This window comes from Parus major, chromosome 17, assembly GCF_001522545.3.
Source record: "Parus major isolate Abel chromosome 17, Parus_major1.1, whole genome shotgun sequence".
NCBI lineage: Eukaryota > Metazoa > Chordata > Aves > Passeriformes > Paridae > Parus > Parus major.
The window spans coordinates 4,128,909-4,151,684 of record NC_031785.1 but is presented as its reverse complement, the minus strand read 5'-3'; the positions used below and the strand labels follow the sequence as shown (position 1 = coordinate 4,151,684).

The 22,776-nt window shown below is 47.0% G+C and overlaps 1 protein-coding gene across 1 annotated transcript in view; it reads right to left on the bottom strand.

Annotated features, from left to right (window-relative positions):
• Positions 1–5,249: 5,249 nt before the first annotated feature.
• Positions 5,250–22,776, bottom strand: part of DDX31 (DEAD-box helicase 31) — a 42,706-nt gene continuing 25,179 nt past the window's right edge. The window contains exons 18-20 of the mRNA XM_015644978.3: positions 17,410–17,521; positions 13,179–13,347; positions 5,250–5,967 (exon numbers count right to left, since the gene is read on the bottom strand). Of these exons, the coding sequence (XP_015500464.1) occupies positions 5,817–5,967; positions 13,179–13,347; positions 17,410–17,521 (432 nt within the window). The 3' untranslated portion in view covers positions 5,250–5,816. The remainder of the gene's footprint in view (positions 5,968–13,178; positions 13,348–17,409; positions 17,522–22,776) is intronic.

Below are 22,776 nucleotides of genomic sequence, written 5' to 3'. Positions count from 1 at the left end.
TTGTGTAAGTGATTCTTGTCAGTCTGTATCCCGGGGCCGGGCCGGCCGGGCGGGGAGAGCGGGGGGGAACTCGGGGAGCCGCGGCCGCTCCCGCTCCCCCCTTTTTTAAATGTGGAAATAAAACTTCTTTACAAACAAACGGGTCTCGCCTTCGCCGGCCCCTTCTTCTCCCCCCGCCACTTGCTTGCTTGCTCTGGCGGAACTGCCGCCGCCGAGGGAAAGGGAAAAGCAAAGAGTTTTCCCATCTCCCATCACTCGGTGTCCCCCCATGGCTCGGTGTCCCCCCAGGACTCGGTGTCCCCCCATGGCTCGGTGTCCCCCCCATGGCTCGGTGTCCCCCCATGGCTCGGTGTCCCCCCGGGGCCCGGCTGCAGTGCCAGCATGCGGGACCGGCCGCGGAGCCGTCGGAGAGAGCGGGGGACACCAGGACAGCCCGGCGCGGTGATAGCCACGACTCCGGTGAATTAATAACGCTAATCTTAAGTGTATAATTGCCTAAGTGCTTTAAATGATCGCTTTGGAAAATGGATTGTTTCCACCCTTTAAAAGTGTCGCTCATCTGGCCGCGGCCAGCGGGCCCGGCAGCTGGTGCCCGGGACAGCCGGGTAGCGGCTCGCCGGCTCCGGGAGCCGACAGATGGGCTGCGGGTCCCCCCGGCCCCGGCCGCTCCCCCCGGCGGGCCCGGCTGTCTGCGGAGCCCCCCCAGCACCCACTGTCCCTCCCGATCCCCTCCCCGGCTCCCCGGGCCGGGTCCCAGCCCGATGCCCCGGGGCCGGCTCCGTCCCGGGAGCTTTGCCCCGGTCCCGCCGGAGCCCCTCGGGGAGGGCGATTGTCGGCTCGGCCAAATGCACAGCCACGCCTGGGGGCGAGAGCCCCCGGCCTTTGTGGATGGGGCTGGTTCTTTGCATGTGAATGGGGGGTTTGGTAAATCCCCGGGCCTCGGCTGGGCGAGGAGGAGGAGGAGGAGGAAGGGGGGTCGCTCCGAGCTCGGGGTTAATGAAGTGGGAAAGGAGTCTTTCAGAGAGGCCTGCAAACAACCCCCTCCCTGGGCAACAACCCCCGTCCCAAATCCTACATGGATTGACTTAAACCCAGGGGATAAGTGCTTTAAATTAATCTCATTGAATAAGAATGAGGCCAAACAAAACTCTTTAAAATCATATTAAAAATCTATCAAAGGACAACTTGCAGTGGGTGTGCTTTTCATTTTGTGAGCGCAAAGGCAAGGAGCATACAGCAACCTTCCTCCCATTTACACAGCAGGAATGTGAATCAAAGGCATTCTCTAATATTTAATTGTCCTTGTAGCCATAGCATATTCCTCCTCTTACATTAATGAAGTACAAGACTTCGTTACACGTCTGTAATTGCAATATTTAAATTTGCCATTTCACATCTGGAAGGAGCTGGAAACTCCCCTGCACCAGCGGGTCTGAGGCAGCACCATAACACAGTGCCAGGGTTCAGTTTGTGCTACAAACTGTGTCGGAGAAAGCAGGACAGAGTCCTGAGGAAACCTATACCTAAAAACTCTACCCTGGGAAGAAGAAATGGCTGTGCTGGGTGTGGGAAGGAAAGTGAGCAGAGGGGACATGAGGGCTGGAGCTGCTGCTGCTCAGGACATCTCACAGCAGAGTGAAGCTTCAAGAGAAAACAGTTTAGTTTTACACCATAGACTCTAAGCAGAGATCCCTGCACCTGCCACATGAACAGCATCATGTGTGGGAGGATCTCAGCAGCCTCAAAACCTGCTGAAGGACCAACCTCACCTTCAGCCTGTGTGCAGGGACTGAGATGGGAGCCAGTGTCCCACAACAGAACCCACCAGCACTGGCCCTGCACCTACAGCAGCCCAGAGCAGGTTAGAAATGTTTCCAGAGGATGGTGCCAGGCAGGCACAGCCCTGGCAAGGCCCCAGGGGCAGGACAGGCTGTGCTGGGTTGAAATTATATGAAGCAAAAAAAGTGTAACAGTTCAGAAGCACCAGTCCCAGCAGGGAAACCTTTGGAGTATTGCAGCAGTTGTGCTCCATGGATTTCTCCAGGGTACAAAGACAGACAAGCTGCTGCTGCTGGTTGGGTTCTGTCAGCTCCAGGCTCTGGATCCAGAGAGTGTACTGGGTTTGCCAGGACTAAATACACTCCTGGCTCTCCAGTCCCTTCCAGGCTTTTACCCAGCTCAAGGGCCACTTTCCTTCCCTCCTGGCACAGCCTTAACCAGGACCAGCACCCTCAGAGCAGACACAGCAAGAGCTGCTCTGCTGGACATGCCAGCACACACAAAGTCCTTGCAATCAGAATTGTTTCTAGTCAAGATATCCCATGGCTTCATCCAAGCACCAAACTAAACCATGTCAGAATGGAAAGCCCAGTACACTGCTGCTTTTCCTTCTCCCCAGGTTTATGGAGAAAGCAAGGTGTTGGAAACAGGGAGGAGTTGCTTTTTATCCTGCTTATTTCTGGTGCTCTCAGCAGTCAGGGAGCAGCGCTGTCCTGTGTCTGACCCAGCCCCTGGTGTTTAACTGTGACCCTTGCCCCAAGGTGACCTCCTTGCTTTTTCCCCAATCCAAAGCTTTGCAGTGTGAGCTCACGATGCTCCAGGTGCAGAGGGGAGCAGGATGTGAACTACTACTACAGGTAAAGGACATGGAGCCAGAAGACAGCTGAGAAAACACAGGAGCATCTCCTGCAATCTCAGGGTGTGAGAGCACGGAAAGCAAACCCAGCTAAGCCCTGGTCTGACTCACAAAAAGCTTTGTAGAAAAGTTACACAGTGCCACTATTTCCAGACCAAACCCAGGGATCTGAGGCTGCAGGGCAGTGAGGCCCTCGCTCTCCACCACAATCCAGACAAACGAACACAACCAAAGCCAAAACCAAAGCTGCAGTTCCACTGACACTGCCAAACCCAGCTCTCCTCCCCTGCCAGCCGTGCAGGGCAGCTCCCACCCAGCCAAGACCTCTACAGCACACACCACACACCTCAGAGCAAGAGGGAACAAATTCAGGAGCAGTTCAGGGCAGCATCCACCTGCTCCCTGCCTCGGGAATCCACTGTCACCCCCAGCTGCTCCTCTGGCATTTGGGAACCTCAGCACACACAACACCCTGGTCCTGCTGCAGGTGGTGGAATGATGGAACTCTACAGCAGCTCACAGCTCTGAGCACCACACCCTGCCCTGTCTGAATGATGATTTGAGTAAAATCAACCCCAAACCTACCAGGTTCTTCCTGAATTGAGTGGTGCACAAGGGTGAAGCCAGCTCAGAGCCAATCTGGAGCTGTCCAAGTGTAAATAAGGGCAGAATTTGCATCCTGCCCACCCGGCCACAATTCAAACACATTTTGCTCATCAGCCTTCAAGTTTGTTAGGAGAAAACTTGGCTTAACTTCAGGTGCATGTGCATGTCTTTAAACAATTTATTTATCCTCCTCTCTCTTTCCCTAATCACACAAGCCATCCAGCCCTGTCTGCTAAAGATGGTGAAGCTGAAAGAAAAAGACACTCATATTTTTTTAAAAAATCACTTGATTCATCATAACCATTTGTACTGTTTCATGCCCAGTTAATACAGGCAGCAATGTGATCTCCTGATGTCTCTCACCTATGTGCTGTTGGTCTTTTTTCCTACTGTTATGAATTTGCCAGCAGTCCCTATTAATTCCTATGTGACAGTCAGCCAGGAGAAGGTCATGTATTTTCCCTTCATGCAAAATATCATTCCCAAACTTGCACTTCCTGCATCATTCTGAGTCATTTTCATCCTCAGGGCTTTCTTTTCTGTTTAAGTTGACATTTGCCTTAAACCTGATTGCTCTTTCAAATAGTTCTCATAACAAAATCAGGTGGGCTTTGTTGCTATTTTATTTTAATCTAATAAATGTTTGTAACTTCATTCTCTCTGCAAAATCATGGTTAATTTGATACTGGAGCCTTTTTATTATCTTCCAGAAGTGTTCAAAAAAGTATTGCAGTGAAATCAGAGTGTTTGATTGTCTGGGAGGAAATAAAAATTCTGGTTTCAAAAGTTACCTTCACTTCAGAAATTAAATACTTCGGGGCTGATTGCTGCTTTCCTACAATCCTTTGTATGACTCACTACAGCCCAAAGTAGGTGCCCTCAATTTTGCATTTACAAGGCATCATTTTCATCTGTTTATACTCCTTTTTCAGTACTTTTCTTCCTTCTGACGTCTGAAATTGCCACTATTTGAGCACTTTCTGCTCCTGCATTAAACATGCCTGGCTCAGGTCACGGGTGGGCTGCTCTTCCTCATCCCTTTCCTCAAGGAAGACACATGCAGGGAGAAGAAAGTTGTGTTTTGGCTGTTTTTGTGCTGTTCTCACCTGTGCCTTGCTTGGTGCTTGTGTTCTAGGAGGGGCTGGAAGACACAAAGGGAGGAACAGAGAGGGGACAGCTGGGTGCTCACCTGTAGGAGCTGGGGGAGTTGGGAATTCTGCAGGTTTTGGGGGCACTTTCCACTCCCAGGGCAGTTTGGGTTTCATTTCACACACTGGTGAACAAATGCCAGCCTCAGCACACTGGGGGCCATCCTGCATCCCTTTTCCCACTGTCCCAATTGTCTGATGGGAACAAGATGGATGGCAAATAGGAAAAGCAAGAAGCAAAATCCATGAGCTCAAAACAGGCCCAGGCAGGGCAAAGAACCCCAAAAGGCTGGGTCACTACTGGCAAGGGTTTGTAGGAGCCTGCAAAGGCTTTAATGTTCAGAGAGGTGAGACATCTCCTGCTCCCTCTGTGTTACATAATCAGGAATGACAACACGCTGCAGGCAAGGAGGACACTGCTGGATTCCAGTGTGGCTCCTTCCCACAATGACAACGTTTGTTCCCAAGCCCAGGAGCTCTGACAGAAGTTCTGTGCCAATGAACTCTGCCCCAAAGGGACTGTGTGTCATCACACTGAAGAGTTCTCCACAATCCTGCCACTGGCATCGTTGCAGGTGGCGATTCTGAGTAACAGTGACCAGGCACAGACCTTGCCCTGTGCACAGAGGACAGGAGAGGAGCTGGCAGCAATGTGGCTTCATTAGCCAGGAGCAGAAGTGCTCCCCTTACAGTGACAGGACAGGGCAGATTCCCCTCTCCATGGTGACACCTCCTCTGCTATGTTCACCTGGCTGGAAACAGCAAGTGAAGGGATTGTGGAGTGTTCCTTAAACAGAAAAGCACCTCCTGCCTACTCAAACTGGTCTCACTTTTATGTTGCACACACATTTCTCTGAAAATCATATTCAACCTTTTTTTATTTTTCTTGCTAAAAAAAAATCTTAGGAACATGGCATGTGGATGCTAAATGCAAAAAACAGGGAACTGAGTCACAGGCTTCTCATTCTGGCCTGAGAAAGAATCCAAACAGTCCTTGGTACAGGACAACAATCTCAGCAGGTGGTGTTTCACTTAACCAATGAAGTGATGTGTTGCTTTAATGACCAATGACAATTTCACCTCTCGGACCTTCTCAAACATGTCTATTAAAGATCAAGAATAAACAACTTTGCTCTCCTGTTCAGCTCACAAGGGAGTCTGTGTCGTGGTTCTTAGCTGTTCCTAATCCAGTGTGACAATGGTGGATCTTTGGGAAGCCACATTTAATTGCAGCAGTACAACAGGACACACCTGGATTCCATTCCACTTGGACCTATGGAATAAAGGGGAGGAGGCCAAGATCCCCAGGATCCCTCCTACATTTGCCTGATAAATGGAAACACTCCTCAGTTGATTTGGCAGATCACCCTGACCCCCAGCTGAGGCACTCTAGCAGCTTTTCCAGCCAATGACTGGAAGGGCCTGGCTTATGTTGGAATCTGCTGGTTGCCAGCTTTTCTCTGCTTTCTCCTCTTCTTCTTGACCTTGGCTCCAGCAGTGTCCATCCCACTGGAATATTCAGAGCACAGGATCTCAGCAAGGCGCTGTTTGCCATGGGTCTTCTTGAGCAGGTCAGACCTGGCCAGGGGGAAGAGCAGAGGAATTAGGAATTAAAGAATTAAGGAATTAAGAACCCCTTCTCCTGTTGGGTGGGTTCATGCAACACCACTGACAGTTGCACATTAGAGAAGGAACAGCTCCCTTTCCTTGAGGCTTGATTTGAAAATCTGCCTCATGCAGAATTAGGTATTGTTGTGACAGGTTTTCACAAAGGTGGCAAAATATCACGGCGTTTTTCAAAGCAAGCCTTTGTTCTGTACAAATGCTTGTGCAGGGGTGGTGGGGAGAAGGAGGGAAGCTTGTGTGCCTGAAGGCTGATGAATGAGGTGACACAGCAGTTTGGAAATAATAATAACACTAATAATAATAATAATAATAATACCACCTGACAACCCAATGGCATTGAATAATGGAAACATTTTATAAACAATGCTTAAATCCAGCACTTGAAACCATGGCCCCCTCCCAAACAAACCAGAGAAAAAATTAGAATGTCATGAGTCTAAACCAAACACATCCAACAGAATTTCTTTTCTTGCAGTGTCCTGCAGCCATCCATGCACCTCACAGCCTCCTCTCCAGAGACTGGCTTTTCAAGGGTAGCTGCATTTTGCCTGGCCACCAAACTCCAATATGGTTATCCCTGCAGCCCTAAACTGACAGCTGTAAATATAAAAACCCACTCAGCATTTTCCCACCACAAGTTCTTCCACTGTCCTGCTCTATAACTGTGGGCAAATCTCACCCTCAGTTATTTCAAATACAATCTCTTGTTGCAGGACCCTACCTCGTTCCCATGGGCACAACAGGGTGTCCACAGCTACTGGTGTTGGCATCTCCCACTCTCCTCATCACCACAAAGTCACAGACTGATTTGGGTTGGAAGGGACCTTAAACATCATCTCATTCCTTTCATTAGATCAGGTCCAACCAAGCTCTTTCCAGCCTGGCCTTGAACACCTCCAGAGTGCACCTCTCGAGCAAGTTCTAGTAAGGACCTGTAACAGATCTCAGGTGTTTCCAGAAAAGCAGAACAGAAAGCTGTCTGTCCCTCTGAACACGAGGGAACTGAACAGCAGCCCCACAGCCTCACCAGTGAGCTTTGGTGACAACACAGGGACTCAGCAGTCCTACAGGTGACACCTTATAGCACTGCCTCCAAGTCCCTTCAGGTGTCCAAACCCACGCTGGGCACTGAAGGAAGAATTTCTGGCTGCTGCAGATCGATGATTGATCGATGCATTCAATAGGCCAAACACAGGGAAGAGAAGGGAAGTGAACTCTTGGCTGCCTGGGGTATTTGCTTGCTCCCTTCCCATAGCCTGTGCAGGTGGATCCTCTGCTCAGCCCCCTCCACAACTGGGTAAAGTTCCTTTTTGACACTTTGATTGTTGTCTCCAAGTATTTCCTACAGTAGTTCATGGGTTTCCAAGCAACAGACTGGTTTACTTAACAACAGGGAACTCTCTGCTGCAAAAGGACAAGGAATCCACCAGTAGCTCCAGGCTGAGCTACAGCTCAGCAGGGAGGATGTCCAACACTTTATTATCAATCAGGTGAAATTGCTGCCCAATTAGTAAATCAATACTCCCTGCTGAGGTGATCAGCTGTACACAGAAAAGCAGGGATGCAGGGAAAAGGGAGCCTTCTCCCTCTAACCCAGGGCCACAAAAATCAATGGAGTTGTGCTGTGGAACCTGTGCTCATCATGGACAGAAGAAAAGCAGCTGTTAAGGCCCCGTTTAACCATGAGATGGAAGAGCTACAGGGAACAGCACCAGCACACAGTGACAGCACACCAGGAAACTGCACCAGCTCAGGAGCCCTGATTTCTGCTGTAAAGCTGTAAATTCCCCTCTCTGCCCAACTGGTGACAGTCTCTGGGGCTCTGCCAGAGCAGCAAGGTAACCTCAGAGCACCTTCCCTCACTGATGTTATGAGACAAAGCCCAGGAGAACTGAGCAAGACCTTAACACTCACCCCTGAGCATCCTAAGGCAAGGTATTTAATCTCTTTGGCCTCCATGGCCATTCTCCCAGCTCCCTGTGTTTTCCACATTGCTGAGGGCTGGTGGCATGTTAATTTAAGGGAGCTGTGTGGTGATACTGTGGCAAAAAGCTTCACAGAAAGGCTGTAAATGTAAAGATGCATTTGCAACACAGACAGAACCCATGCTCCCATCACTGGAAAAAAACACATGGATTATCAGCATCTCTTGCTGTGATCTCATGTCTAGGTATTATGGTTTACTGAGACAGAAGGAATAAAAAGACTCATGTTTAGAACTGCCTGTGTACATCTGTAATTAAGCTGCAACCTCACAAAAGCTGGTACCAAGACCCCCAGCAGAGAGACAATAAGGAAACAGAAGAACTGTCCCCAGATGACTTTTTTATCTCCTGAAAGGCTGGAAAAGACCAGGCCAAAGTTTTAAAGACAAAAAAAAAAAAAATAAATCTGCTCTTCTCCAGAAAACTGGAATTATTTTATTCACTGTTTAAACACGAGAAACTTATGAATCTTGCTAAATACCTCACTGAATTATGAAAAGGCAGGAAAGGAACATCTGGAAGAAAAAGTGTCCAGTGAAGGAAAGAGTAAAATCCTTCTTTCCTCTGCTTCAGTTTCCTTCTACACCCACTAACAGAGCTATTCCCTGCATGCTGCTCCCCTTCCCCACTCGGGAGCCACAGAGTGGAGCTGGTGTTTCCCAAGCCTCCATCTCTGGGGAAACCTGAACCTGAATGGTTTGGACTGATCTCCTGGTTCTTGTCTGCTGGCTCAGAAGATGCCTCTGCTCATCTTTTTGCCTCAGTGGTGAGTGAGCTTGTTCCTGGAGGTGTCTCTCAACCTGGCTGGCATCACTGCCTGTTCCTTTGTCTTGCTGTGTGAGATGCTGCTGCAATGCAGTGCCCAGGTGTAGCGACCTTTACCCAACTCCCAGCATCTGCAGCAACCAAAGGCTCCCAAATTGCTCCAGCTGAGGAAGGAGGAGGATGAAGTTCTGATGCATAGTCCCAGAAGTCATGGTGTGTCTTTGGAGGAGACCTGAGGAGGCCATTCCATTTATCAGGAAACATTTCAATGTGGATTGCACTATCAATCTGCCTGACAGCATCTCCAACAGCTCCTTGACACTGTGCCAGCAGCAGAGCTGGGTTACCTCTGGACCAAGGCTGCTGCAACACCTGCTTTTCCTACTTACAGCACTGGATGAACCATCTGCAGCCAACACAACCCTGTTTGGGTTGGTTTTGCTGCTGTTGTTTTTTGCAGAGTGGGGGCAAGAAATCCATCAGCAATCCTACACTGCTCTCGACAGGTCAACAGATGGCCCAGGTCCTCTGTTCCCAGCTGATGCAGACGCTTGAGAAGATCAAGGAAAATTATTACCCAGCCAGAATGAGCATGAAGCTCACAGAATGAGTGTTCCAGAACACTCAGGGCAGGGTGGTCTCCACACTGGGATGTGCTGAACAGCAAAGCCCACCTTGCCCTACTGAAGTCATTTCAGCCACACAGAAACCCCAGTCTCATTTTCACTGCCAACCCTTGGCCTTCACCCTATGGAAAAAGGACAAAAGCAGCACTGGGAGGCTGGGAACCTCCCAGGATTCTTGCTTCTGTCAGGCCCTTTCCCAGCTAGAGGATAGAATATATTTCAGTTAGAGAGAGATGGTAATTTTTGGTGCACAGCCCCCAGCACAGAGATTTTTCAGCTCTGGGTGCAAACACTGTTAACTTGATCAGAGATGTAGCAAAGGCTCTGTGCTGCAGGAACAGGACAGTAATAAAGGGCATTTGTGTATGCAGGAAACAATCAAATGGATTTTACAGCTATAAAACTTTAACTTTGTAAGAGAACTTCTTCTATAACATAGTGATATGGTAGCCAGAACTCACCTGTGTCCCTGAACTGCCTTAGGGAAGAGTGCTGGTGATGTTTCCTTTCACAGCAGCCATGTCTCTTACTCTCATTTCTGGCTCCATTTGCCCATGGATACATGCTCTTACCCAAGCCCCAGTCTGGCTTCTAGAGCAGACTGCCCAAACCAAATGAAATTCCCAGTGGGCAGAATTCCAATCTTGCATTTTGACTAATTAAGTGAAATCAGGAAAGCTCTAAATGTGCACATAAAAACTGGCAAGCAGAGTGCTTCTAATGATGAGACAATTGCTGTGCAGGGAAGCCCAGCTGCAGCCTTGAGTCACAAACCCTGTCTTTACAAAATTGTCAATGCCAAGATGTTCAAAAGTGGAACCAAGGATGTGAGGAGGGAGAGAAGGCAAATGAAACTACTGCTCTTTCCATGTGGAGGACACAGGGCTACAAGGTCTGCTTCCCAGGAGTTGTCTGATTCTATCTGACCATGCTGAAGAATGAATTAACACAGTGATCTTGCAGCCAGAACCTTCAGGCCATGCCCATCTCCACATCAGAACAATGGCACTGTGATAATGATGGACAGCAGCTCTCAAACACCTCTTCCTGATCCCATTTTACTTGAGGGTTGGACTTAAACACTGAAGCACAAGGGGGTTTTCACCTTTGTTTTTATATCACTTTTTGCATATGCTGTAGCAATTCTTGATACTCAAAAGTAAATTCTGTCTTTTTGAGCATTTCTTGCATCAGAGATTCCTGCTGGAGGAAGTTCCACAGAATCAGCTGAACTAAAGAGTCATCTTTCTTTGTAATGGCTTGAACTCACAAGAAAGCCAAATTAAGCTGCAACTCCTCACTGCAGTGAAAGCCTTTGGGGGCACACACTGGCACTCCTGATTTCAAAGGGAAAGCAGACCCTCAGTTGCCACAGATTCCCATGAAAGCCCACTGATCCAGAATGCACAAGCCTGGGCAGCACAGGGCTGCATGGTGGAATGGCAGTGGGTCTTTGGCACTTGCATTGTGAAGCAGTCAAAAGACAAGTCTATCTGGCCTGTCAGCCCCGGCATGCTGCGACTCCACAGTGAACCAAGGACAGCTAATCCCTCAATGGAAGTGGGATCAGCTTCCTTGCCTCTACCCTGCAGTCAAAGAATGAGCCCAGACACTGACTAAGCTGATGTACTGTAATTCAATAAGCAGTATCTGGTTCGTGTGCTCATCTCTCACCTAAACACAGCATTGCAACTTTCAAAAAACACCGCCAGCAATTATTTTTCTGTCTTCAGGTCGGGTTTTATGAGATCCACTGCAGCTAAGGGGACAGCTGGATTGCACAAAGACCTCTGAAAAATACCTGGAAGTTTACATGGGCATTGAGGAGAGGGCTGCTCCCACGTTTCAGCACTGAAACATCACATACCTGGCTGCTCCCTCTCACTGTCTCACCTTCCTCCAGCAGGCTCTCCAAGGAGGCACAAAAGGAGACTTCAAAAGAAATGAAAAGTTTTCTTTGTCCTCTTAAGGAAACATTTAATGATTGCCTTAACCCCATTTTCAACCTGGAGTGCCTGCTCTTTATTCTCTAGGCAGGTGCTGAGAGATGAGGCTTTAGTGAGCAGCCTGATTAAAAACCAGTATCGGATGTTGGGAGACAATGTGTAATACAACAACCAACACTCACAGCATCATGTGAGAAATATAATTAAAAAGATTGCTCTGTGACTGTGCTGTTATAATTTCAAGCCCTGCATTTTACAATTAGAAACCATTTGTCTTCTAAATGGCAGGCTAAGTTTTGCTTTCTGCTTTGTCAGTGTGAAATCAAAAGCAATTCTCTAAGTTAATAGCATTATCTTGGATTTATGCGAGTGCAAACTGAATTTGAATTGATATTCACTTTCTCTAAACTATCCTATAAATACTAATATACCCTCTCGCTTTATCTATTTATTTTTTAAGCACACACAGAGAAAGCTGATTAGAACCAAGTTTCACAGGCAGGAACAATTGTTGCACATCACAACTCTGGCTATTTTTTGCAGGGTTTTAACTTTGCAGATGCTCCCGGATTTGAGATCTGGAGCTTGAGCCGTGAGGGAGCTGTGCAAAGTCTGCCCACTTTCCTTGAGCTGCAATTCTGTGATCCACGTGCAAATGAGCTCTCAAATCATTCTCAGACCATTTGTTCCAACAACTCCACATCCCCCAACCCCACACATCCTGCGTGTAAATACCTACTGTATCTTGAGCTTGTCTGTGCTATAATGGGATGGAGACTTGGGGAGGAGGAACTCCCATCTAAAAGAGGTTTGTAACAAGGGAAAAAGTAGCTCTAACAGAGTAGCAACATCACAGGAACAGAGAGAGGCATTGTTACAGGCCAAGTAATCCTATGACACGCTACTGTCAGTCATAGCTTGACACCCTGCTGGGCCAGCAAGACATCAAAGCCCACCCCATACCATCTTACATGCTCTTTATCAGCTAATCAGGCTATTCTTCCCGAAATAAAGCTCCGTTAAATCCCCTGCTCACAGGGGCATTCCCATCCTGTTGCCCATCTGCTGAGGAGGGTCAGCTGGAGCAGGAGGCAGAGCAGTGGCCTGTCCCTGGTGGCTGCTGAAAGCAGGACAATGCAGGCTCCAACTTTTTATTTTAAAATCCCTTCCCCTTACATTTTTTCTTTTCACAGGATAGGTGCATGTGCAAGGGAAGTGCCCAGCCAATTATGTGGATTAGTGCTTTAATTGCATGGCTAAGGTTTGCTAACAGAGTTTGTAGCAACAATTACACGGAAAGAGTCACAATTGATGCTGAAAAAGAAAGATTTTCCTCCTTTGAATTATTGCAATGGTTTACTGGCAAGGCCAAAGTTTGGATCCTGCCACTGCACTAGGGAAGAGACAGTGTCCTTAGCACTGTGATCCCAAAAGAGAGGATTATCTGTCCTGTGGAGCCAACTCAGAGCAGCCAGGAACAGATGAACTGAGCACCTTCAGCTCCCTCCACAGAAGAGGGTTAAGGGCTCCTCCAGCAACATCAGGGAGTCTCTAGCTCCTTACACAGGAGTACCCAGAACAGCCCTGAGCACACACCAGAGGGGCTGGAGCTGCAGCTCTGGGCTTGCTGCAGACTATTCTCAGAAGAGATCCCACAGGATTCTGCAGAAATGCTTTTGGCAGAAGTACTTACATGTCCAGGTTTGTAGAAGGCTCATTTCTATCAACACATTTGCTTTTTGATTTACACTCAATTCCTGGAGCAAGCCCAATCACCTTGAGGATCGAAGCACAGTGTGTGACCTGTCGTTCCTTGGCTCAGGAACATCACACTGACCTACCTTTTTGGTCTTGGTTTGGTTTTCCTCTTTGAGCCTGCAATCAGGTTCTGGGGAGGATCTCTCAGCCCAAAGCTCTTGGCCACGTGACCCAGGTGGAGAGATTTGATGTGGAAGATGTGCTTGAGTTTGCTGGGATAGGTGGTGTAGGCACAAAGGAAAGACTGCAGTGCTGAGGGGAAGGAAAAACACCAGTGAATTCTGTTTGCTGCTGCATTTATATATATACACAGTTAAAGATTCAGCTGTTCCAGCTGAAAGGACATCAGTCTGGTCCTTTGGGACACCTTCTGGTCAGCAGCTGGCAGAAAAGGTTAGCATGTTAGCAATCTGTGAAGGTTGCACACTACTGGTACAATCCCAAAAGGGGAAGGTAGGTGCTGGGGATGTGTTAGGAACTGAAACAAAGCTCTGCTGAATTGCACTGGGTTTGCCTCCTGCAAGGCTGCCCCTTTGGCCACAAGGTGAGTTTGTAGCACATCTCTCAAGAGTCATTGACACTGAGTGGCAGCAGATAAGAGGAGAGTGGGAACAGAGATGCAGGGATGAAGAAAGAGAGGCATGGAGATGGCACAGGAAGACTTCTCTGATATTAGAGTCCCAGTAGTCCATGCATTTTTCACCAGTTACCAGCTAGTCCCTTATAAATATCTGAGAGCCGGATGGATTTCCTGACTCATCAGCACACTGAGAACAGAGCTCGCCTTCTCAAAAGGGAAAAATAATAGAACTGTGTGCAAATTTCCCTTCCCATCTCTATATTCCTGTAATGCCCTTCCCTCAGGGCTCATTGCTCTAAAGACAATCATCCACTAATATGAGCACTACCTCTGCTCCTCCCCATCCCTTAACATTAACTACACCCGGGCTGGCCCCTGCTCTGGGAATAGAGGGACTTCCAGGAAAGAAACTGCAGCTCAGAAAATGCCTCCCCTCAATCCCCTGCTGCTCCTCTGCTTGCCAAACCTCCTGTGTCCCCCCAGCCCTCACTCCAAACCACCTCCTGCATCTTCCTCTCCCTCTCACTCCTGACAGCAGTGAGCTCTAAACTCTCACCTCTCCTGCCCTTGCCTGTTGAGCCACCGGACCAGCAAGTTTGCCCACAGCTTATGTCTAATCTCTTGGCAGCAGCCGGAGATTGGAGTTTATGAACAGTAATAAAAATGTCATTTTAGCAGATCAGCTCCTGGAAGGACCCAGGGAATCCATCAAAGCTCTGTTTACTGAGCAAAGTGAACTCCTTTTCCCAATCGATGAGAAGAAAAGATTGAGTTTTTTGCACCTTCTTCCCAATTTCACAATGCTGCTCTTTCAGAGGCTTCTGAGCACCAAGAGGCCTGTGTTTTCACAAAAAAGAGAATGCTAAATTCCAAATACTGTCTCAGTGTCTCGTCTGAAGGCCATCCTTCTGAAGGATTATAAACTGGCTCAAATGCTCTCAAAAACCCTGTTCTTCTGCCTTTTTTTTTTTCATAAAGTTATCCATCAAATTCACCTGTGAGAAGGTGTAACTCTTCTAAGGGAACATTAGGAACTTGCTCCCACTTTGAATTCAGTCCTACTGGAGCTAATACAGTTGTCTGCCTCCCAGCATTTGAAATGGCTGATACTAAAGATCCTGTTATTATGAAGGCTGAGCTCACCTCCCACGGCTGTGCAGAGAGGAAAAGCTGCTGGTACCAACTCCCCAGATCAGAGTTAGAGAATCCAAGTGTCAAAGGCTCCCCTCTTCCCAAAGTCTGGACAGACATCTGCCAAATCCAGCTTTGAGTCAGAGCACACAAAACCAGGGAGAGCTGCAAGGCACTAACCCAGAGCTGAACTGAGAGCCTGGCTGGAGCTGCAGGTCACAATCCCAGCCCAGGAAACTGCCTCACCTCCAAGCAGCTCAGAGCTGAGATGTTCATTACAGCACCCATGAGATGAAATGAAGACCTTTGTGGATGAGATTATTTAAAAAATCTTTACTATCAGGTCTTTAGACCTCTTAGTGTTGCCAGAGCCATATTTTCTGGCTTTTATGTGCTATTAGAGTGGCCAGATACTGAAAGCTTTATTGTTTTGTTTTGTTTTTTTTTTTAAGTTGAAATTCTTTTTATGATTTTGTGATCAAAGGGACAGAGCTCTAGGAAAACAGCTCACAAAGCCTGGTAACAGTGCTGGTCAGGCCATAATTCATGTACAGGGTTCCTTATCTCGATGCCACAGGAACAAACTGCCTGAGCTGCTGAGAGCTTTTGCCACACCAACACAAGTCAAAGGTAACATGTACTGGCTTGGAGAGGGATTTGGACTTGTACTCATACAAAACAGAAGATTTAGATTGGTCCTTTGCACCTCTTCATCCCCATCCTTCTCCAGGAAATAAAAGTGTGGAAAATCAAAGGAAGAAAAGAAAAAAACCAGCGTGTCCTATGTATGATGTGGGTTAGATGGGCTGGTTTGTTGTTACTTTAGACAGGGGACCAGAGGGTAATGAGATATGAAAGGGACACAGGTGACATAACCTGTTCACCAGGCTCTCAGCTGGCAGCCAGCTCCCAGCACTGGCCCCAGGGCACAGCCTCAGCAGGGCTGGATAAACTGGGAGGCACTCTGCCAGAGAAGGTGGGAGCAGGAGGGAAGGATGCACCAAAACCATCACAGATTTGAGTGCTGTGCCACAGCCCTGGGCTCCTGTGGCTCTGCAGTTCCTCTCCACACACAGGCACTGAGGACAGAAAGGAGGAGGCAAAATGTTCAACTGCTGGCTGTACAACTGGGAAATAAGGAGAAGGAAAGCAGGGTTTGCTTCCTTCCCCTCTCTGTAACTCAGGGGTACACAGGACCAGTCTCCTGAGCTCCTTCTGGCCCCACAGCTCCAAAATGAAGCACCTATCACCATCCAAAGCCTCAGGATGAGCATCCTCCACTTCCTAAAAAAGGGGCTCCACTCTTAATAAGATTAATCCTTCAGCCAGACCCCTCCTCCCACCCATCTCACTGCTGCTCAGTCAATCAAGTTTGAAGGGCAATACCTTCCCTGAACCACTTGATTTGAGTGTGAAAAACATGGGACCCAGGCCAGAAGGGGAGAGCGGGCAGGGAGCCACTTGCCTTTTGAATGCAGGCTGCAGTGCAAACACTGCTTATTAACATTGACTAGGTCAGAAAACGGGGAAAAACAGAAAAAGAGAGAGAAACAAATGCATCTCTGGCACAGTTTCCAATTGATTGTCTGCCATGAAAGCAAAAGCCAGCTGCCATGTTAATTATTCATGATGCCTGGCTCAGAGGGGAGGAAGAGGGGCTTATGGAAGCCACTCAGCAGTGGAAAATTTGCATATGTAGATAGCAGAGTTGGAAAAAGAGGTGGAGTGCTCCTCTACAAGATAAATGGGATGCACAACATTTCAGCATTTCCTGATGTACTTTCTGTGCTTCTTTTCTGTGGCTAAAGAAGTTACTAATGCTGAGGTCAGCAACAAGTGTGTGTGGGTGGGCATGTGCAGTGACACTGGGTGTAGAGGAACCAGAGAGGTTTTTTGGGTGTGACCAGAGTTATTCTCTGGTTGTTCCTGTCACAGGCATTTCAGGTTAGAAGTTTACATAGGGTACAAGAAAACCCAAGGGAGCAGCAAGAAGTTCATCCATGCAGAATGAAGGATTCTGATCACATTAGTCACACGCTTTGAGATTGTGTATTCAAAAAAGCAGCTAGAAAATTACACCACACACCTGAAAATGGGTGCAAGCTGCTTGTGTAGCAAGTCTAAAAACTGTCTGTTTGAGTTGCTGTCCCTCTCTCTTTTATCTCCCATCCCACACAACCAGTTCCAGTCCAAGATCCTTTCCTGGTCAGTGTTGCATCCTGTCTTTCAGGCTTCAAGCTCACCCCTGGTGTGAACTGGAGGCATCTGAAGGGAATTGCAGTAGGATGTGGTGGAGGAAGTCACCCATCCCCTTCCCAGCACAACAAACACAACCCTGTGATTGCTCCTGTGATTGGGTCAAAGCCCTCAGATGTGAATCCCACTGAAAGGCAAGACTAAATCTCATTTGCACGTAATATGGGAATGCCAGAAATTAACATTTAATATCACCACAAAGCCTTCTGGGCCTGCCTCAACCCCCTGCAGAGCCCAACGGCCCCAAAATGTTTCTTCCAGGCCTTTTCCCTGATGCTGTGCCCCAGAAGAAAACCTTGGCAGCTCCTGTGAGCCCCTGTGGGATAAGTGGAAGGAAACTCACTGACCTTTCTTTGCCCACAGGACAGTCCCCTCGCTGGAGTGGACGTAGTTTTCAAATTTTGTCTGCAGGACCGTGGCTCTCTCCCGGACTTCCTGAGGGTTCTTGCCACAGGATTTCTACCAGGGAGGCGAGAGGATTAGAGGAAAGAGAGAATTTGAGTCAGGAATAATGAAGCAGTTTACAATAGATTTAATAACAGTAAAATCACACAGCAACTACCCAGGGGCCAACAAAGGTAATCCTCTCAATATTACTAGAGGAAAAAAAAAAATCATCCAGATAAAGATGTTAAAATCAGAGCAGCCAGTGAGCGCCGTGTGGTGGGGAGAACAAATCAGTTTTAATTTTGTGTTTTCTAACATCTCTCATGTATCTTTTTCCCCTTGCTTTTCTTTTCCCTTCCCTTTTTCTTTTACTTCTTCCAGGTACAAGAGGCCAGGTCCCACTGCTTGTTTCCATTGGAATTATTTGGAATAACTCCCCCCAGACCCTACATTAATAGTTTCAGAGTGATACTGCAAGTTCCCCTGTGCACTTCCCCAAAACACCTAGGGCAGGAGACCACGAGATTCACAATCACCCCCAAGCTCCAGAGAGGAGACCAAATTCAGCACTTGTGAACAAAGGCAACCAAATGAACTCATGAATTCCAGCATGGATTTCAACATGAAGTTTCCTTACTGTCAACACATCATATTTGACTGGAACTGCCATCACTTGGCTCCTCTAGAGCAGGACAAGCCCCTTGCACCAAAGGCACGACAGAATAAACTTCCTCAAGCCAAAAGGGCAATTTTGCACGTATTCCAGCTTTCCTGGGATCAGACTGTAGGATGCAGTTCAGGAAATGGAAAACAAACATTCCTGGGAGCAAGCTGTTACTGGGAGAAGAGAGGCTCCCTCCCTCTCTGAGGGATCCAGGCAGAGAAGGGAAATGCAGACCAGAAAACAAGTGAAATTTTTGATGAAAAGTTGACAGCAAAGTGCAAAGCCAAGCATCCATGGATGTGCACCTCTCCCAGAAAAGGGCCACAGTTCTCCAGTGGGACTCAGACAGGAACCAGCATCCAAGTGTGAGAGTGCCAGCTCCAAGGCAGCAACTTGATACTGGTCAGACCCTTCATCCAAGCAGGGCTGACAGAATACAAATTCCAGCTCCTGGAATTCTCTGGCCTGTGCCAAGGCAGCAATCCTGTTCTTCTCTGGCAGATCTGCATGATAATGCTGCAAACCCCTCTTTCCTCTGTGCTGCTGCCAGTCCAGAGGAGCCACATCCCACTGACACCATAACCAAACCCTGTGGCTGCCAGCACCTGACACAAAATGCTCTCCTGTCCCAGATGTGCCACCCTGTACCCAACAGCAAATGTACCCACAGAACTCAAATGTAGTTTAAATGCCCTGCACTTTGCCCTCTCTGAAACTCAGGATCCCACAGCTTCCAGCCACTGGGTAATTCCTCAACAAAGCAAACACACATGGGGCTGGAGCTCCTGCTCACTCACTGCCTGGACTGGCTGTCCACCTGCATCTCCACAGACAGCCTGGCTATTTTAGCACATGAACTCTCCCAGATTTCTGGTCTCTGCTGTCTCCCAATCTCCTCAAGAAAGACTCACAACCTATCTCACAGAATCACAGCATCATTTAGGTCAGAAAAGACCTCCAAGACCATGGAGTCCAAATTTGACTGATCATCACTTTGCCAACCAAACCATGGTACTGAGTGCCATGTCTGGTTTTATCTCAACACCTCCAGGGATGGGGACTCCACCACCTTCCTGGGCAGCCCATTCCAATGCTTGACCACGCCTGCAGTGAAGAAATTCTTCCTGATGTTCCACCTGAACCTTCCCTGGCACAGCTTTGAGGCTGTGTCCTCTCCTCCTGTCCTTGTTCCCTGGGAGCAGATCCTGATCCCCACCTGGCTGCACCCTCCTGTTTGTGAACTGTCTTCCCTGAACCTCCTTTTCTCCAGGCTCAGCCACCCCAGTTCCCTCAGCTGCTCCTCACATAATTTATTCTCTGGACCCTTCCTCAGCTTTCCTGCCTTTTCTGAACATTCCCTTCACAGGTGCCTCTGACTTCAGGTGTGTCCTGAAGCTGAGACCCAGCCCAGGGGCCTCTGCAGAGGTTCAGTGACCCCCAAGTGGAGCTGCCTGTCTGAAGTGGGCACTCCTCGTTGGCACTACCAAGTTTCCACCGATGTGAAACACAAAACTTTCTGGCCCCACCTGCTCCTTTGGGCCCCCAGCACTTGCCTTTTGTTAAGCCTCCTGGCAGCACCAAGTGTCACCTTCCCAGCGCTTTTTAATATGAATGTGAAATTAGTGAGGTTTGCCCTTTCCCCTGGCGGACAGAATCCTCTGTTATTAAAAAGTAAAGCACTTTAATAATGAAAACTTTTTCTCTTTTTCCAGTGTTTTAACTGTTTAAAATTAATGAGAAGGGCATAACGGTTGTCAAAGCGATATTGAAAGCTGGGTAGCCAGGACTGAATAAGCACGAAAATCCCTCCAGAGTGTTAAATAAACAGTGCTTCAGCCCCCTCTGAATCCCTGTGTTGGTTATTGTATACATTCTGTAACAGCACTCAGAATAGATCTGAGCACCGGGGAGGCAGAAAGGTTTCAGAATTCCAATAAAGGCCTCAAATTAAAGACAGCCTGGTGCGAATTCCAGGAGAAAATTAAAGAGACCTCAAGCTTAAGTGACAGGTGACTTGCTTCTGTGTCACAACTGTCAGGGGATTTAGTGATAATATGGCAATATATTACAAAGGACTTTTCTTATTCCCCCCTTTAGGTTTCAAAATGCGGCATCTCTTCTTCCTGGTGCTGGGGGAAAATAAAAAACTAAAAAAAAAAAAAAGTGAGACAAAAATGAGGGATAAAAAACTAGATGCATAATTTTCAAAGTGTGAGGTCACTGCAAGAGATATAAATAAAAAAAAAGCAAATGGCAGGAAATATAATGTCCTCAGAAAACAGCTTCTCCCCTCCTATCTCCACCTTGTCTTTTATTCCCTTCAGACCCTTGAGACAGATCTCATTTTAAAATTGCACCCTAATGGGCATGAAAAAACCCCTGTGTTTGATTCCTGTCTTCCAGGGAGGTTCATCTAAAAAAAAAAAACCAAAAACCAAAAACCCACCCCAATAATAAAAAAAAAAATCTAAATTTAAAACTGACTCAGAAGCAAACTGTGAAAATAAAACCTGCCCATGATTGAGTGTCTGGACAGATTAAATAAATCAGCACTACTGGAAGGGCATGGAAGCCATTCCATGTGCTTTACTCACACAGGCAAGCTTTAATCCTGATTTGGATGAGCAGGACAATTAATTTGAGACCTTGCATATTTTTCCAAGACCCCAAAGATAAAAGCCTACCCCAGAGATTTGCTTGATCTGCCCACCATCTAAATTTGTTCCCTCTGTTAAATAAGGAGCACTGTTGCCATCACTGAGAAACAGTGGGATAGGAGAACTTTTTCTGCCTTGTGATTCCTTAAAAGCCTGTTCTGGCAGATCCCAAACCACTGGCATAATGACTGTGGACAATAACAATATTTATAAGCTAAAAGAAGAAATGCATGAGGAAAGTGTCAGGGTGCAATGTTACTTAACCAGTTTGAGACATCAGGGGAACTCCCAAAAATTCCAGCTCCACCAGGAAAAGATACATGGATTTCTGTCAGAAGAAGGCAACTTCCAGTGATAAAGATGGCAGGTTTTAGGTTTGAGAGGTTGGGATAAATACTGAAAACTTCTGATTTCATTAAGAGAGCAGGATAATGGAAAAAAATAAAAATTGAAACATAGTAAGACCAGGTGAGGTAAAAAAGTTCATTCTTAAAAAAGGAAAAAAAAAAAAAAAAAAAAAAGATGGGGAAAACCCACCAAAAAGCCTGGCTGTAACATCTCCTGCTTCCATTATACTTCAAAACAAAATGAAGGATTTTGTTTTAATAACAACTTTTTACTCACCTCCACACACCTTCTCTAGAACTCACCAAGTCCCCCTTGCCCCCCTCCATAAAAGTTGAAAGATCAAATTTATTCTCTTTGTAGGCAGGTGAACATTCACACGCCCAGACATAGCCACATATATATTTCATATACCTAAATATAAAATATACATTTTACAGGCACTTCAGCTTGCTCCCTGGCTGCACACAGAAGCCCAAAAAATACATGTTCCAACTTGGTACTTCTAATGGACTTGAGCTGAGGCAATGAGAACTGAAGAGCATCATAATGAGGTTCCTGTGTGCAGAACTATAATATATACATGACTCAGAGCATGCAGAGCTGAGAGCAGAGCTGAACCTCCCTCCAATGGCAATGTCCCAATGGCATCAGGTTCAGATCCTCCTGACACCTCCTCAATCCCTCCCTGTCCCACTGCACTCCCAGTTTATTGTATGTCCATGCAGGAAATTTAGGGAATTTAATAGAGATTAACCCTCCTGAAAACTTGGGAATTGCCCCTGCAGTTTCTGAGCTGACCACTCAGAGCCTCCATGGCAAAATAAAACATGGAGCTAACAAACACAACTCCTTGATTGCATTAATATATTTTTCAGGTAATTCCTGAAGGAGTCTGTTTTATACTGACAGAACTGCTATCATTCCATCCCCATTAAATGCTACAGAATTTTTACCATAAAGAGAAACTCTGTTCTTAAATCCCAATTCTTTCGGATTGAGTTACATAAAAACTGGTTATTCTGTATTTCTAATTTCCTGCAAGAGATTAAAACCATCCTACAATCACAGTGGATGGATCTCAGCTCCAGTGAAGTCAACAGTAAAATCCCACTTGCTTTGATGTCAGAGGGAAAAGAGGAATTTAATCCCACCTTTGAAAGCAGAAGGAACCAAGTCCTTCTGTGCAAGTTCCAGTGTGCAGCACCTGGCATGGCAGGGCCTGCCCAGCAGCACTGCCCAAACCTTTCAAACAGGGGCTGGGTTTAGAGCTTCTTGTAAGGAAAGGGAGAAAGCCAAAAGAAGTGTATTTTAAAAATTCTGTGTTTAAATGTGTAGAGCATTTGACAATTTGGAAGCATGGCAGAAATACCAAACTGAGCAGTTTTGGTAGCAAACAGGCTTGGTTAGGTTTTTGTTGCTAAAAAGGCATTTTCTCCTGCCACTTTTCAAAACTTAAATCATCATTTCCTGGAACAAAACATGTTCTCTTTTCTGCCCATTTCCCATGAAATAACATTTGTCCCCACATCTGGAACAGCAAATATTCTGTCCTATGTCAGTAACATTTAAAGTACAATTTCTTCATAAATGAAATTATTGAAAAAATCTTCAAAGGAAAACTGAACTTACTGCCCCTATAATCATATTTGGGACAAAAG